Source organism: Manacus vitellinus, unplaced genomic scaffold (genome assembly GCF_001715985.3).
Source record: "Manacus vitellinus isolate BGI_N305 unplaced genomic scaffold, ASM171598v3 scaffold_8_pilon, whole genome shotgun sequence".
NCBI classification, from domain to species: Eukaryota; Metazoa; Chordata; class Aves; order Passeriformes; family Pipridae; genus Manacus; species Manacus vitellinus.
Genome location: NW_021940864.1, coordinates 8,128,001 through 8,142,615, shown reverse-complemented (window position 1 = coordinate 8,142,615; position 14,615 = coordinate 8,128,001). Strand labels below are relative to the sequence as shown.

Sequence of the window (14,615 nt, the reverse complement as noted above, 5' to 3'; positions counted from 1 at the left end):
TTAATTCACAGGACGTTGTTAAACAACACACAGCTCTTTCAGTTCTTCTAACTCCAGTTACACAGTTTTTACTATTATTCTTAATATTGAATTTGAACACATAAAGAACACCTTTCCAAACGTTCTCTCTAAGAAGTAGGTAAGCTACTTGCATTTGGTGTGACATACCTTTTAGATTAATATGCCACCACAATCTTAAATAACAATTATTTTTTTAAAGAATATACTTAAAATTACATTTTAACTTCAACTACACATGACAGACACAGATGTATTGCATATTATAATGGTCACAAGAATTTTGATTCCCAGTTATTAATTACCCTAAAAAAAGAAGTTGTGGTATGTTTAGGAAGACTCAAAGTTATTTCCTAATTAAACACCAACACCACCCCTGCCCTGCCCCCCCTTTCTGGAGCAGCACAAACCATTATTTATCTCTACTTTACTCAATTTTATCTAATAAAATAAAAATTAAATTAAAAAAGCAAAAGCAGACCAGACACCAAAAATACAACTCTAAGAACTGCGAGATGTTTAAAGATTTGAGACTAGGGGAAAAAATGAATGCAAATCATTCTTAACATAGTGCTTTCATTATTAAAAATACAATTTAATTGGCTGCAGCATACTCTTGTATAAGGAAACAAACTGCTTGAAAAACAAATTGAAAATTGATGGTTTTCAAACCTTGTCTGAAACTCTCCAGACAAATCAGGCAAACCATTCAACACTACCTCCTCTCAACACTGGCTATACAAAGGCTTAATTCCATTCTTACCATGTATAACAGAGTCTGGGCAGACTTCAGTGGGATTTGCAATTGCAATTGAAAAAACACATTCACAACTTCCAGAATGTAGTCAAGATGGCATTGACAAAACCTGTTTTTTTGCCATTCTCTGAAATTAAAATCTTGGCACAGATGAAGTTCCTTGTCTTGTATTCCCAGGCAGCTGTTAGACTATAAATTTAAATCTGCAAATGTATTCAAACTTATATTCAGGAAAGAAAGGAAGTAATTTAAGAGACACTATAAGTGAAGAGTAGATAGAGGCATCTAGGAAACATCCCAGTTTCCTAAGAAGCTGAAGCTACAACAACAGAGCTTTCAAATCAACACAATCAGCATCATAGCACCCATGGAACAGGAAGAAAAGAGGCAAAAATCACAGTAGGACTTCTGGACACAGGAGTAAAAAATAGTTATAGTAACATCCAAGAACCCCAAGGCTGCAAGTTCAGCCTGGGTATCTGAATGGCCTGGTTTGGTTAGGGTTAGGGATGCTGAACCAGCTGCCAAGAGAGCATAGCTCATTGTGTCTATGAACAGTTCTCTAAACAGACACTCAAACACATTACAGACTGTAATGTGAGTTTTATTTCCACTGTCTGGCAGGAGCATAGCACCAACCATATGGATAGACTCTATCCTCCTAAATATTGTCAATACATAATTGCAATTAACAGACAAGAAGCTTCAATATGTAGAATTGATGCAAATTCTCCCCTCCCTTCTTGGGACTGACAAACTAATCCTAATAGATAGTATGTGATGACTTCACACTTACTTTGAGATCAAAGTGATTTATTAAATTAAAATGCTGTCTTGCTGTCTCATGTCCTTACTAAACTTAGGGACTATATAGTTTAAAACACGTTGTATTTAGTAATACATACACAGGGAGTGTATAGAATAAATGTTTGCCTCCCTGCTTTCAAATCTCAGGATCTTTGCTTTTAAAATAAATTTTAAAGTATTCAAAAACTTGTGCAGAAAATAAAAGGATTTCACAAATTGAAAAGGACAAGTTTTCTCTTGATAGTCAAACAGTTATGATGTAAAGCGGTCTCATTAAATCATAAGTACTTTAACCTTTTCTTGAAAGAACTGGAAGATTTAAAGATTTATAAAGAAATTTTGCCTAAACTAGGAAATGACTCATATTTGACATGTATTGAAATGATAATGCTGATTTCAATAGGCACTCTAAGAGCATTTTCCTCCCAGGAGAGTAATTCAGTCACGGTTACCTCTCTGCATTTAGATTTTAAACTTACTTTCTAAAGCTTTTAATGTTCTATAGTCTGCCAAAACATGGCAGAGTTACACAGATATGATCAGGCAAAATAAAGGCGAGTAAAAAGACTATTTTTATAATTGCAGACACTAAATATGAAACCAAAACATCAATCTGACATGTTCTCAAAGAATCTCCTGTTTCAGCAGCCTTGGCTGTATCTGCAAATTCATGTTTAAATTCCACTCTTCTTAATTGGTTAAATAAATTCTGAAGTATCAAAGGGAAGGTGAAAGACTCTTAACAGTGGAAATGAAAAAGAAAAGACACAATGGAGCTGCTGTTACTAAGTGGCATAAATCTGATTTTGGTTTCACTTTGCAGAGATAATAAGATACACAATTGGCCTTAATTATGTGTTGCTATGCTTTCAAATTTTTTATTTCTTTAAAAGTTAAGATTTTAAGACACCACTTTTTCTGAGGTTTCACTTCAGAGTATATATCAGATTCTTTTAAGTTAAGGCTATATATCTTTTACTCCACTGTGTACCTTCAGAGTTTCTACTAATATACACTTAAAAATATACAGTGAAAAATATCATTAAATCAAGATGAAACACACAGAATGACCCTAAAACTTTCAGAAGCCTGAAGGACTTAATCCTCACCAACTGAAATCAATTAGAATAGCAGCAGTAATTTCAAAGAAACGGGATTCACAAATTCTGGCTGTATAAAAAAAAACAAAACCAAAAACCACCAAACAAAATGGTTTGAAATCGCAAAATGAAAAAATAATTTACTTTACAAATCATAAGCAGTAGAAAATAAACGTAGACATCATTAGAGAACAGTGAGTCATATTAATCAAAGAGCAGGTAAATAATTGTCAAAATTCACTTCAACTTAGCTAAGCAGATCTTTTCAAGCTTGATTTTTCTCAAATGTTTACTGGGTATAAAGAGCAAAGAAATGAATAGCCAATAGCTCTGTCAGCAATAGACTGCATATTAAGAAGACTGCAAAAACTATTAAAAAGTATGAAGTTAGTCTTAGACTGATACCATCTCGTCTCAAGTAGCTTTTTCAACAGTCCATTCCAAGATTATTAATGACTCATGTCCACCATCCTGCTGGCAGTGGCTGTCACAGTAATATTGCAGAGAAAAGGAATAAAAAGAAGAAAAATTCCATAGTCCACCCCGTAACTATGGATTGATATGAATTACCATCTCCTCCTACTTCAGCAATTCTCTAATGATTACCTACTACTTTGCATTTTGTAACGCCAATTTTATTTCATGCCAGTTCCTCTAGTCTTTTTGGCCATGTCATTCTTTCTGTATGACATCTTATATTCCTCTTTCTGATTATGTCTGTTACCAGCTAGTATTATTGGTGCACTCTTAATATTTCTGCCAAGATCACTAACAAAAATGTAACACAAGGCTGGTCCAAAAACATTCTCAAACAATTCAACAGGGTTTTTGCTTCCCCTCTCCCCAGGATTATAAGCAAGTTCCTTTGAGCAGTATCTATTGCCAACTCTTCCCATGAGCATTCCCTTTGACCCTACAACTTCTCATAGGTTGTCACATCAATGCTAAACTGAACTCCAGATAGAGGAAATCCGACACATTTACTTTGCTTGAAAATCAGCTTTCTCATCAAAAAAAAGCTAAGAGGTTAGACAGTGATGAGCTATCTATAGTAAATCCATGCTGCATTTTATCCCCTTTTTCATTTAGCTCCACATCTTTATCTATTTCTTCAAAGATCTTTTCTAAATCCTCATATGCCACTGTGTCAAGACAAATAGGTCTGCATTGCCAAAATCCATTTTCCTTCCTCTTGATACAGGCTTTGGCTGGGATGGAGTTAAATTTTTTCACAACACCCTGGATGGTGCTGTGTTCCAATTTTGTGGCTAAAACAGTATTGATAAAACTCTAATATTTTAGTTATTGCTGAAGAGAGATTGCCCAGTGTCAAGCCTTTCTCTTTTCCCACGTTGACTCCCCATCCCACTTCAGCAGTAAGCCAGGCTTGGGCCAAGAAAGTAGGAAGGGAGACAGCTGGGACAAAGGGATATTCCATACTGTATAATCTCATGCTTAGCAATAAAAATTGGGGTAGAAGAAGGAATTCAAAGAGACAGGGATTTTACTTCCAAGGTGGCCTGCTGCTAAGAAATTGGCTGGGCAGTGGTCTGCTTGTGGGAGGTGGTGAGTGATTGCCTTAACACCGTTTCTTCCCTCCCAGACTCTTTTCCTTCATGAGTTTTTCCTCACTTTTGCTATTGCTATTGTCTCCCCTGTTCCATTGGCAGAGGTGAGGAGGGCCCAGGTGCATGGCTGCTGGCTGGCATCAATGCATGACACTCTTCCTAAATATAAGCATTACAGCTGCACCTCTGACTTCGTAGATTTACAGAGAGTATCTCTTTGTCAAAGAATTTTATGTACCAGTTCTTTTGTAATTTTTGGACAATGACCATCTGATTGCAGCTGCACATACACAATAACCTTGCAAATTCATGATTCTACCTCTTTATGATCACTTCTGTTTCCATATATTAATTTCTGTTACCCAGGTTGGGTTTGCTCTGTGACTCTTGGTATTAAAAACAGAAGTAAAGTATTTATTCTGGGGACCTTACTCAAATCATCCTTAATCTCAAGCACACTTCCACTATACACAGGTCTTGCCTTCTTACACAAAACCAAAAAATCATAAGAACTTTTTACCATTTGACAGTTTAATTCAGATCAACATCTTTATAATTCTAGTTCTATTCCTATTCCTACACAGCATTCTCTGTGAATTTGCTTCCCCATTTCCCAGTGCTCACACACTCTGCCATCTTTAACTGCAGAGATGCTTATTTAGTCAGATAAGCCTGGAGACTACATATCTATTTTTTCACTTTAAGGGCAGAAATTTCTCTTAATTATATTATATTAATTTTTAACAACCTCCAGGCCTTTTTTTCCATTCAATTTTTTTTCCATTCTGGACTCCATAGCTTACCTTGTTTTATTAAAATAGCTCTATTTGTTTGTTCTCTTTGAAACCCAAAAGTGTACTTAAAGAACCAAAGAACTGTTTATTCTTCTATTTCATCTGACTTTAGTTATGAATGCTCATCATTATTCTTGAGACCTACATCTCTGATAATGCCCTCATCACTTAACAAAGCTGGTATATCCAGACTTTCTGCTTCAGCAGCTACTTGATGAAGAAACCTTTCATGCAGAACATACAGGAATGTTTGGGCCCTGCTTTTGTTAGTAGAACTTAAATTTCCCAGCTATGAACTGGAAAATAAGTCTCTGCAATGACACAGTTCTTAATAGTAGTTGCCTCTAATGAATTACACATCTAAATACAAACCCAAGGATTTAAATTCCTAGATTACTTCAGTAGAATTAATTTACTAGCTTTCTCTTTCCCTAGAATTATTTTATTCCAAAGAAATTATTTTCAATCTCTGCTATCCTTTCTTCTTTCCTTCCCTCTTATCATTTAATTACTATTTGGTGCTATTCCACCATTTAGCATTCACTCTCATCATTCCTGAGTAGGCATATGCACTTACACCTGAATTCCAAACATATCTGCAATCCTACCACATTTTTCCTCTCTCTAAATTCACTTTCACATATGTAACCAATACTTCACACTCCTCCATCACAGTGTCTGTAGCCCAGCATCTATGTACAAATAGTTCAGTTTTTCTCACAGACCACAGTAACTCCCTTATTTGCAGACCCCCAGCTCCTACTGACTGTTTGGCTTGGAGACCTTTGGCCTGAATCAGTATCATACATATCATTATCACATACCACTACTGCCTGAAGACACAGACACTTCCATATGTGTGTTACTTTTGAGTATATTTGTATGGTCTCTCTCATATTCTCATTTTGCATTTATATCTCCATTTACAATGGACAGCTGCTAAAAGAAAAACAATACAAAAAAACACCCAAACCTTTGCCTAAAGTTTCATAGCCAGTCCTGGGGATAAATGGATCATGCTGCAGCCACTATCACCTTTAATGGAAAGCTGAATCCTACAATACCACAAAGCACAGACCATAAGGCTCTACCATGAGCTCAGAAACTTAGAAAAGGTATTAAGCCTGCAGTTCCTTTAAGGCTCTAGAAGCTATGCCTCTTTACTCCTGCTATGAATTGAACAACCTTCCTCAAAGAAACAAAGGACCAGATTCTACAGGGTGCTTCAGGTTTCTTTGCAATATAATTCAAGATATATGTGTGTATTTAGCCAACCCTTTCACTCCTCACTTGGCTATCCCAGGCTTTAGCAATTTCTGAGGCTAGTACAAAATGCAGCTGACAGCAACAGCAGTAATATAGCACCCTTGAGTGTTTGAAGTGTAAAGTTCATTAGTTCTACTTTAAGGTCACTCTTTTAATCCAACAGCCCAAACCTTATTCGCACTACCATGCTGTTACCCTGGAAAAAAGAAAACTGCAAAAAAATAAAGACATCAGCTTAGATACCTCTTACAAGTGACAAGATCAGCACTAAAAATCCAAATCACAGTCAATACCTTTTAGCAAGTTTCAAGAAAGCAGCAAAACTATTCTTGATTGTGCTGCAGACCAAATGAAATTTAATAGAATGGATAAAGGAAATGAAGGAAGGAGAAGATAAACATTTCAATACCTGATAATTGTGGTTTATAATTATTAGTTGAACTTGGCTTACAAATAGAATTTACTAGGGTGTCTTTTGGGAATTACAAGACATGCAAACAACTGAATTTTAATTTATTCTCTGTTTGTTTACTGATTTTGGTACATACAGTCTAAATTTTAACAAACTCAATTTTGCTTTATCCTCAGTGGATATTTGTACACTTATTAAAAAGTTATGTCAACAGAAGACTCTTAGAACACAGGGATTGTGCTCTAACAATTCTGAACCATATTTTTAAAATAAGAGGTAATAGCTCTGTCACATTATTTTGGCAGATCCTGCACAAACTCACACATTTACTTACGTGCATTGTAAGAATATTTTAAAATTAAATGGGACACACCTCTGTAAGATAAGTAAATTAGCATGCATAGATCAAGATGACTTTCTCTTTTTTAGGAAATAATCTGAGACCCAAGACTAATTGGTAATGTTAGATATAAGCAGTTTTTCTTCATCTCATATACTCATGTTCTTAAAGGTGATAATTTTCAGCCCTGTTCAGTCTACTCATTCAGAAGAATGGGAACAGCATTTCTTTCCAGTGCTAAATCAGCAATTGCCTCAAAATGAGCTCTCAAATTAAGATTCTTACCTACAAGACTCAAGAGTTATCATTTACATCCCCCAATTTATTCTTTTATATTTATAGTTATACCATTCTCACACAAATATTGTATTTCAACAAATATTAAATAGTTTTTATTTTACTCACCTGCACACTAAGATGAATCCATTTCTTCACAAGAATTCTCCCCAGTGTCATTACTTTTATTGGTGGCTGCAAACCATTTACTGTGCGATAATAAAACATGGTCTCTTTCTCAGAGATTGTGAGTTTGAACACAGTCTGCCCATCAATAGCCTTTTCTATCACACACCTTTGGAAATAACCAAGAAAAACAACATAAGGTCAGAGGCACACACATATACACATTCTTGCCAAGGTGCTATCCTGTAAAGTGATGCTAACCTGAATGTATTAAAATAAACATTAAAAATACAGCTCTTGAGAAGATGCTCAGCGACAGTGAAAGTCACAGGATGTACTAAGTGTAAAAGAACTTTAGCAAAGATAGCTTCTGTCTTCATCTGTAAGGTTTTTGGATATTTGGGGGTGGTTTTGGTGGGGGTTTTTTTCACGTGTAGTGTGTCCAACCCCAGTTCACTTGGGGGTGGAGGAGGGGTCCACTTTGTCTCCTTTCTTCACGTTCCATTACAGAAACCACAATGACTGGCAAGCACTGTGCAGGTCTCTGCTGCACTCTTCATACAAAGCTGTACAACTCAGCACATCATGTGGAGGCACTTAAATTTTCCTTAGTCTAACTAGACAAATGTAATGTAACCACAAAAAGCAGTACAAATTGCATGCTTTGGAAATAAGTCTTCCATCTTTCCACCAAATCTGTCCAGGTAAGGTAGCAATGACACCAACTTACCTTACACTCTCCCTTTAGCACAGCCTTTCTTTAACCTGAGAAACTAGAGCAAGGCAAGGAGGATATGCAGCCACTCATTAGGATTTCCCCCCCACACACAAAGAATTTCCATCAATAGCAAATGCAACAATGACATGTAAGGTACAAAGAATATCATCCACAGCAACCCATTTTGCATTTCTAGCTCCTGAAATGTTTTTGCCAATCGAATCACCATGATGTCAATGGCCCTGAGAAAGCATAGGCTATATATACTTGTGAAATAACTATGTATTTTATTAAGGTAATCATCAGTACAAGAAAAATTACAAAGTTCTACCCTTCCTATTTCAGCTGCTTGAGAAATACAGCCCTCAATTTACTGACCCAGGAAAGGTCAAATATTTTAACAGTTACACCAGACTAAATTAGTGCACTAAGTCACAAGAGACAACCATATAAAATTTGTATGAGATTGGGATTTACTTAGACATATTTCAGGGGGAAAAAATAAAACCAAAAAACCTCCTAGCACCTACTGATAAGGGTCTTCATCTACCTTGCATTTATAAAAGTATCAAAAAGGTTGGTTTTTTGATACTGCCATTATTCATTAATTCACCTTTAAATCCAAGACAAAAATTAATTCATCTTAACTGTTACTATTTTAGCCTGCTGGAATGTTGTCAATGAAACACCTTGCAAAACGCAGACTTCTGTTTTCCCAACCTTACTAAAACCACATTTCTTAATAAATTGTCCACTGGTCTTTTCAATATTTTGTTTGCTTGTAAACATGCTAGTTTTGTTAGATAATAAATGTGAAGGAAGGCTCAGCTAAGTAGCAAAATATTTAGGAACTGGATTTACCCAGTTCCTGGATAAACAATAATTGGATAATCCAGGTTTTTGTTTATTTTAGTTATCTAAAACAAACATCCCCACATTGTTTTTATCCCCTAAGGTGTCATGACTTTAAGAAGGGAAGCGACCTTGATGTACATCACTTTGAAAACTAGAAAGAACAAATGTGAATTGTGACTTACTAGTAAAAGAGGAAAACCAAGAGGGAGAGAAGAGAGAAGGAAAAACAAAAAAAAAAAGAAAAAAAGAAGAAAAAACCAAACTAGTGCTAACATAGGTGAAATAGGCAGAAGCATAACTTCTGACTCTGAGCACGATTTTCCATTCCAGCCATGATTATAGAGAGAAGCCACCGTTCTTTGTGAAGTTTTCAACTTCTGGTAACCTGCAGTCCCACAGAGCCAATTCCTAACTACATATATCTCAGTGGTGGGTTTGGATAAGAAAAAAGCAAATAACACGAATCTGCTCAGTCAGCTTTCAAAGAGAAAAATATTTTACAGAATCTAACATGGCTGCACCGGTGATACCCACTCATCAACTGGAGCACTTGCAAATGGGAACATCTGCACTGTTTTAAATCAGATGAATGGTATCTTAAGGCCAATCCCCCTTCAAGTCTAATTCCTAATGTAAAACATCTAAATGGATACAAAGTAATAGGATATTAATTTAGTCCCTTAGATAAATAAAGTTAAAAAAATATATGTGCTACCCACTTCACAATCGGGCAATTCCTGCTGATCTTTTTGCATGTAATCAGGGTCTAATCTCATTTCTCACCCACCTCCTGTGTCTCCTGGTCATCTAACTTCCAGTTACTCCAGTTCACACTACATTGATATAAGCTGCCTGTAATGATTACTCATACATGCTAAGCTTCTACTCATATTCTCATCCTATTCCATTGTGAAGGGTTATCATCATATACAGTTTCCTATATTTTGCTAAGGCTTACATACACGCTACACACAGGCTTACTGAAAGCAATTATACTAACTGATGGGTACATGCGGCAAGAGAGGAAGCACGAGGAAAGAGTGAAATTCAGGGGCAAGAACTCTGCTCACTTACTGCACTTACTGCCTAAAGGGAAAGCAAATTTAAACACTGGCGTACAAATGTCAGTGCTTTCTCACTATTCTCTTGCTTCTCTTCAATATTTCCAATATGCAATGACTTAAAAGCATGCCTACAATTATCTCTACTATACATCTTAGAAGAACACTAGGGCTTCAAATAAATCCATAAAATCAGTCAGGTGACTTTCCTCTCTTTTTGTAGCAAAGTGTATTCTTTTCAGATTCACATAAGAAAAGCTGGTCTATGAAACTGATGAAGAAAATTCTTGGTGTCTCTGCTTATCCACATATGTTTCACCACAGTCTTTAAAGAGCCTTCAGACCTTGGATCCTCACATCTCTCTCTCATTTCAACTAGCACAGTAACTTCTAACAGAAAAATCCTGCTATTCTCTTACATGGGTACATGCATAACAGAAATGTCACAGGATGTAACGGGATACTATGCAGCAACACTCCCAGCTTCTTTCCTAAGCACACTCTCACAGCCAGACCACATAAAATTTAGCATAAAAACACACTAGTATGGTACGTCCAAAACACATGGGTCTGCTGTACCTGATGTAAGAGCATTTTGCTAGTAAAAAAAAAATAGCTCGTTAAACTTTCAATTATTTTACTAGTAAAATGAGTGGCTAGTTCTAGTTGATCTTCCTAGTCCTTTGGTGGTAGCACACAAACTTTGTTAGAATGCATCCCAGTTCCGTGAAGTTCCTCTGCCGTGATAATGGAGTTTAAAAGGTCTCATGAATGACATGTAACAGGGACAATTCCCCATCAGGGACTGCAAAATGTAGGACAACTGGTAAGTCAAACTCCATCTGCCAACCTGAAGGATTCACTAAACCAATAATAAAAGGGAAAGCATCTTAGTTTGCTGGCAAATTATTTCTCGTTTGTAAGATGCCTTCTGAGTCAAGCTTCAGTGGCTACACATGTACAACTACTGTTCCACCACAACTGGAGCTCTGCATTCTTTTTATGAAGAAAGAAAAAATTAACACACTTCTTTCTGTGAACAGTGAGAAAAAAAGCATGTGGACAGTGACATATCATCCTGATCACTGGAAAAACTGTTGTCCAACTTCAATTTCCAGGCCTGAGCTTCACCACTGTAATTTCTACATGTTGAGTAGCAGCAATCTCACAAGGTAGAATAATGAAGTCATCTACTACAAAAATTGAATAAAAACATTTAAATTTTAAAGTGATCTATAAAACCCACTGAACAGGAATATGTACATTGCATAGTCATTAAAACAGTAGCAATTGAAAGTTAATCTTTTACACTATTCCATGGATTTATCAGTCATCCTAGAGGTCTGGTTTTCTTCACAGAACTTAATCATTTGAACCTAAGGACATAACATTTCATTGTTTTAGGCTCCATGCATCAAAAGCCTATGCCACTGACAAAGAAGTTTCACAGATCTCACTTAATATGTCACTGCAACAGCTTGCTTGGAAATTAGCAGCACATTCCTGCTTCAAGTTAGGCATGTGCTCTGCTGAACAAGACTCTGATATGCCCACATGTGTGTGAACATGAACTCATGGCATAGGACAACACCAGGAATGGAGTCTCTGACATAAAAGATTCAACCATTACTTAGAAAATGCTGTCTGTAAAAAACCAAAGGCCAAAGCTGCAGAGACGCCTTTCAACATACCGCAGTCTGAGCTGATCTAACTTAAACTCAAACTAAACTCAGGTTTGCTCTGTAGATCTCATTTATTTCCCCTACATAGCCAAAAATTCTATAGTTAGGTTGATTTTTTAAAAGGTAATTATCAATGCATAAAACAGACTATAATTTTACACTACAAATTTAGGTATTTCTGTTGTCTCTGATGATTTTCAAACCCCTAGACAAGTTACTATTTCTCAGCAACATCCTAAATAAGTATCAAGAATGCCTCAGAGCATATTACTAGCTTCATTCTAAGAATAAATTAGGAACACAAGTACAAAAACATTTGTCACATATACTCTGAAGGAGCATACTGTACTTTTTGTGTGCTTTATTTTTTAAAGAGGACCTGCATAGCAAAGGTAAGAAAGAGTAGGATGCCTCTGCATTTTGTGATAGATGAAGGGAACCTTTTTTGCAGGATCTGGGACGCGTTTTTCAAAAAGCAGGTTTTTCACTACAGTAAGGCCCAGTCAAGCCCAGTCACTTATAACAGCAATATTTCCTAAAAATGCAACATGTAAGCAAACAGGAGAGGGAGCACACTTAGCCACTTTTATTTTGTGAACACCTAGTGAAACTTCACTAGCAGTTTGAATAGTGGTATCATTTGTTAAAGTAGCAGCACAATCCCTCAGTCAGGCAGCATTCCTCAGATCTTCCAGAAAAACTATGACCTTTTTTCTATGGCTCTTCAATATTCATTTTTGTGGCTTTCCTTGTTTGTTTTTAAGATATAAACTTGTACTGGAAGATTCCTTATGTTTTAGATAATTTTTTTCCATCATGAAAGCAGCAACAGCACAACCCTCTGACGACATAATTTTCTAGCAGCTTTCAGACAGAATGGGAATTAGAAATAAAAATTTCTATTTTTGAGAATAGATCTGTACCTTATGTATGAACAGTTCCCACTGAAAGCAATTGGACTATCATCTGAGTCAATGCCACTGAAACTGAAGCTACTTGTCTTGACATCTGTGAAGACCCCAACCTAAATACAGCTTTAAAAACGTCACAGTTTCTCACCGTAACCTTTAAAATTTTAAATAGCTTGCTTATAATGACTGTGACTACAACGATCAATTTTTTTAAGAGCACCAGGAAAGTAAACACCTTCAATACTACTTACATTACACCTTCTTGCTCAGGTTTCAACCATACAGTTAACGTAAATGAAGCTGCAAGCCTTGGAAAACGGGGAGTAGAAAAGCAATCCTTGTGATTATGAAAAATAAAACTGGAAGCATTGCTGAAAGACCCTGGATGCAAGTCCCTTTTGTCCTCTGTGATGCAGGTACCAAGGCCTTCTGAAAGAAGTGGTTTGTAGGATGAAGGGGACGACCTGTATGGACATTCCTGAACACAAAACCTCTGGGTGCACGATATAATACTTTGAACAGTTACTGAGCTATGACAAAAAGTACTTCTGTCTGGCAGCCCACAAGTGGCTTGAGTTGGCACAATTGACACGTTCTTGAAAGCTCCCACATTTTCAAGCCTAGGGAAATGTCCCTGAGAGCTGACCAACACAAAGGAGTCATAATAAGTTAAGATTAATGTTTCAATAGCATGAAACAAGAAACGACACCTCAAGGAAAGAGCCCGGCAATTCATGTTTACAAAAAAGCTCCTCCTGATTAAAGCATTTGTAAATAAATAATGATGTCCATGTCGGTAGCAATGTCCTCAGGTGGTGTGCTTTAAGAGTTTATGCAGCATTTCATCCTCAAAAGGCTCGTGCAAGGGCTCAGTCGCAAGGGACCTTTATGTCTTCTGGCCAGCGAAATGCACGTGGGTGACAGCCAGGATCTGCAAACCACAGAAAAGAGACACAGTCCGTAGGAGGAACATGCTCTTTTGCACCAACAGAGGTGATACCCTGCTAGGGATTTTAAGGGTTTGAATTCTTCTCCTAAACTGCGGCCAGCAGGTCCACCTGCAAACCTTTGCTGGCTACGCCTGAGACATCTGTGAGCCAGGGCACGGGATTAAGCCGAGTCGAGGGCGCACACGCTCATGGCCGAGCGCAGATTATCCCGGATCCGTCGCGTCACACAAGGCCGACACTCGGCTTTGCGTGTCAGGGCGAGGAGCACGGGACACGGCAGCTCACCGGGGCACGCCACTGCGGCCTCCTAAAGTCTTTTCCTGAGGGTTTCGAGCGAGTTGGTTGGACCTCACGCTCGCATCCCCCCGGCGCTTACCTCAGCCTCGCACCGCTCCCTGGGAGCTGCCGGGCGCCGTCCCCACCGCGCTATTTCGGGACACCCCCCTGTTCCCCAGGGGTGCCAGCGAGCGGGAGCTGCGGCCGGACCCTCTCCGGCCGTGTTATCTGCCGTCCCCTCGTGCCTTACCCCGCCGCCCACCTCACGCCGCCTGCTCCTCTCAGCGCTCGGCAAAGCTGATTAAAAAAACCACGTTCCCCATCTGTCCCGTGTGGAGCTTTTCTAACAGCGAGCGCTGCGGCTGGGCGCACGGTGGGCCGGCCGGGCCGGGGCCAGGCCAGGGCAAGGCGCAGGACGGTGGACGAGTTGATGCACGCCGCTCACGCCGCCCGCAGCGGAGCGTGGTCGGGTCGGGCCGGCGGCGGCCGGCGCTCCCGCAGGCAACCGCCCCGCGCCGGCAACGCCGCGCCCCCCGCCCCGCCCGCCGTCCGCGCCGCCCGCGGCGGGCGCGCAGCGCGGGAGATCTCCCGGGAAGGGACCGCGGGGGAAAGCGCGGTGGCGCGCTGGAATGAGGGAGGGAGGTTGGAGTCAGAGGAGCACGGACCAGAGCAGGGCTCTGCCGGGCGGCGCTTTTCCC

At 38.7% G+C, this 14,615-nt stretch overlaps 1 protein-coding gene across 1 annotated transcript in view; it reads right to left on the bottom strand.

Moving 5' to 3' along the window:
• USH2A (usherin) overlaps positions 1 to 13,486 on the bottom strand; it is a 378,483-nt gene extending 364,997 nt beyond the window's left edge. Inside the window, exons 1-2 of the mRNA XM_018085136.2 lie at positions 12,943 to 13,486; positions 7,468 to 7,633 (exon numbers count right to left, since the gene is read on the bottom strand). Of these exons, the coding sequence (XP_017940625.2) occupies positions 7,468 to 7,633; positions 12,943 to 13,427 (651 nt within the window). The 5' untranslated portion in view covers positions 13,428 to 13,486. The remainder of the gene's footprint in view (positions 1 to 7,467; positions 7,634 to 12,942) is intronic.
• Between the last annotated feature and the right edge of the window lie 1,129 nt (positions 13,487 to 14,615).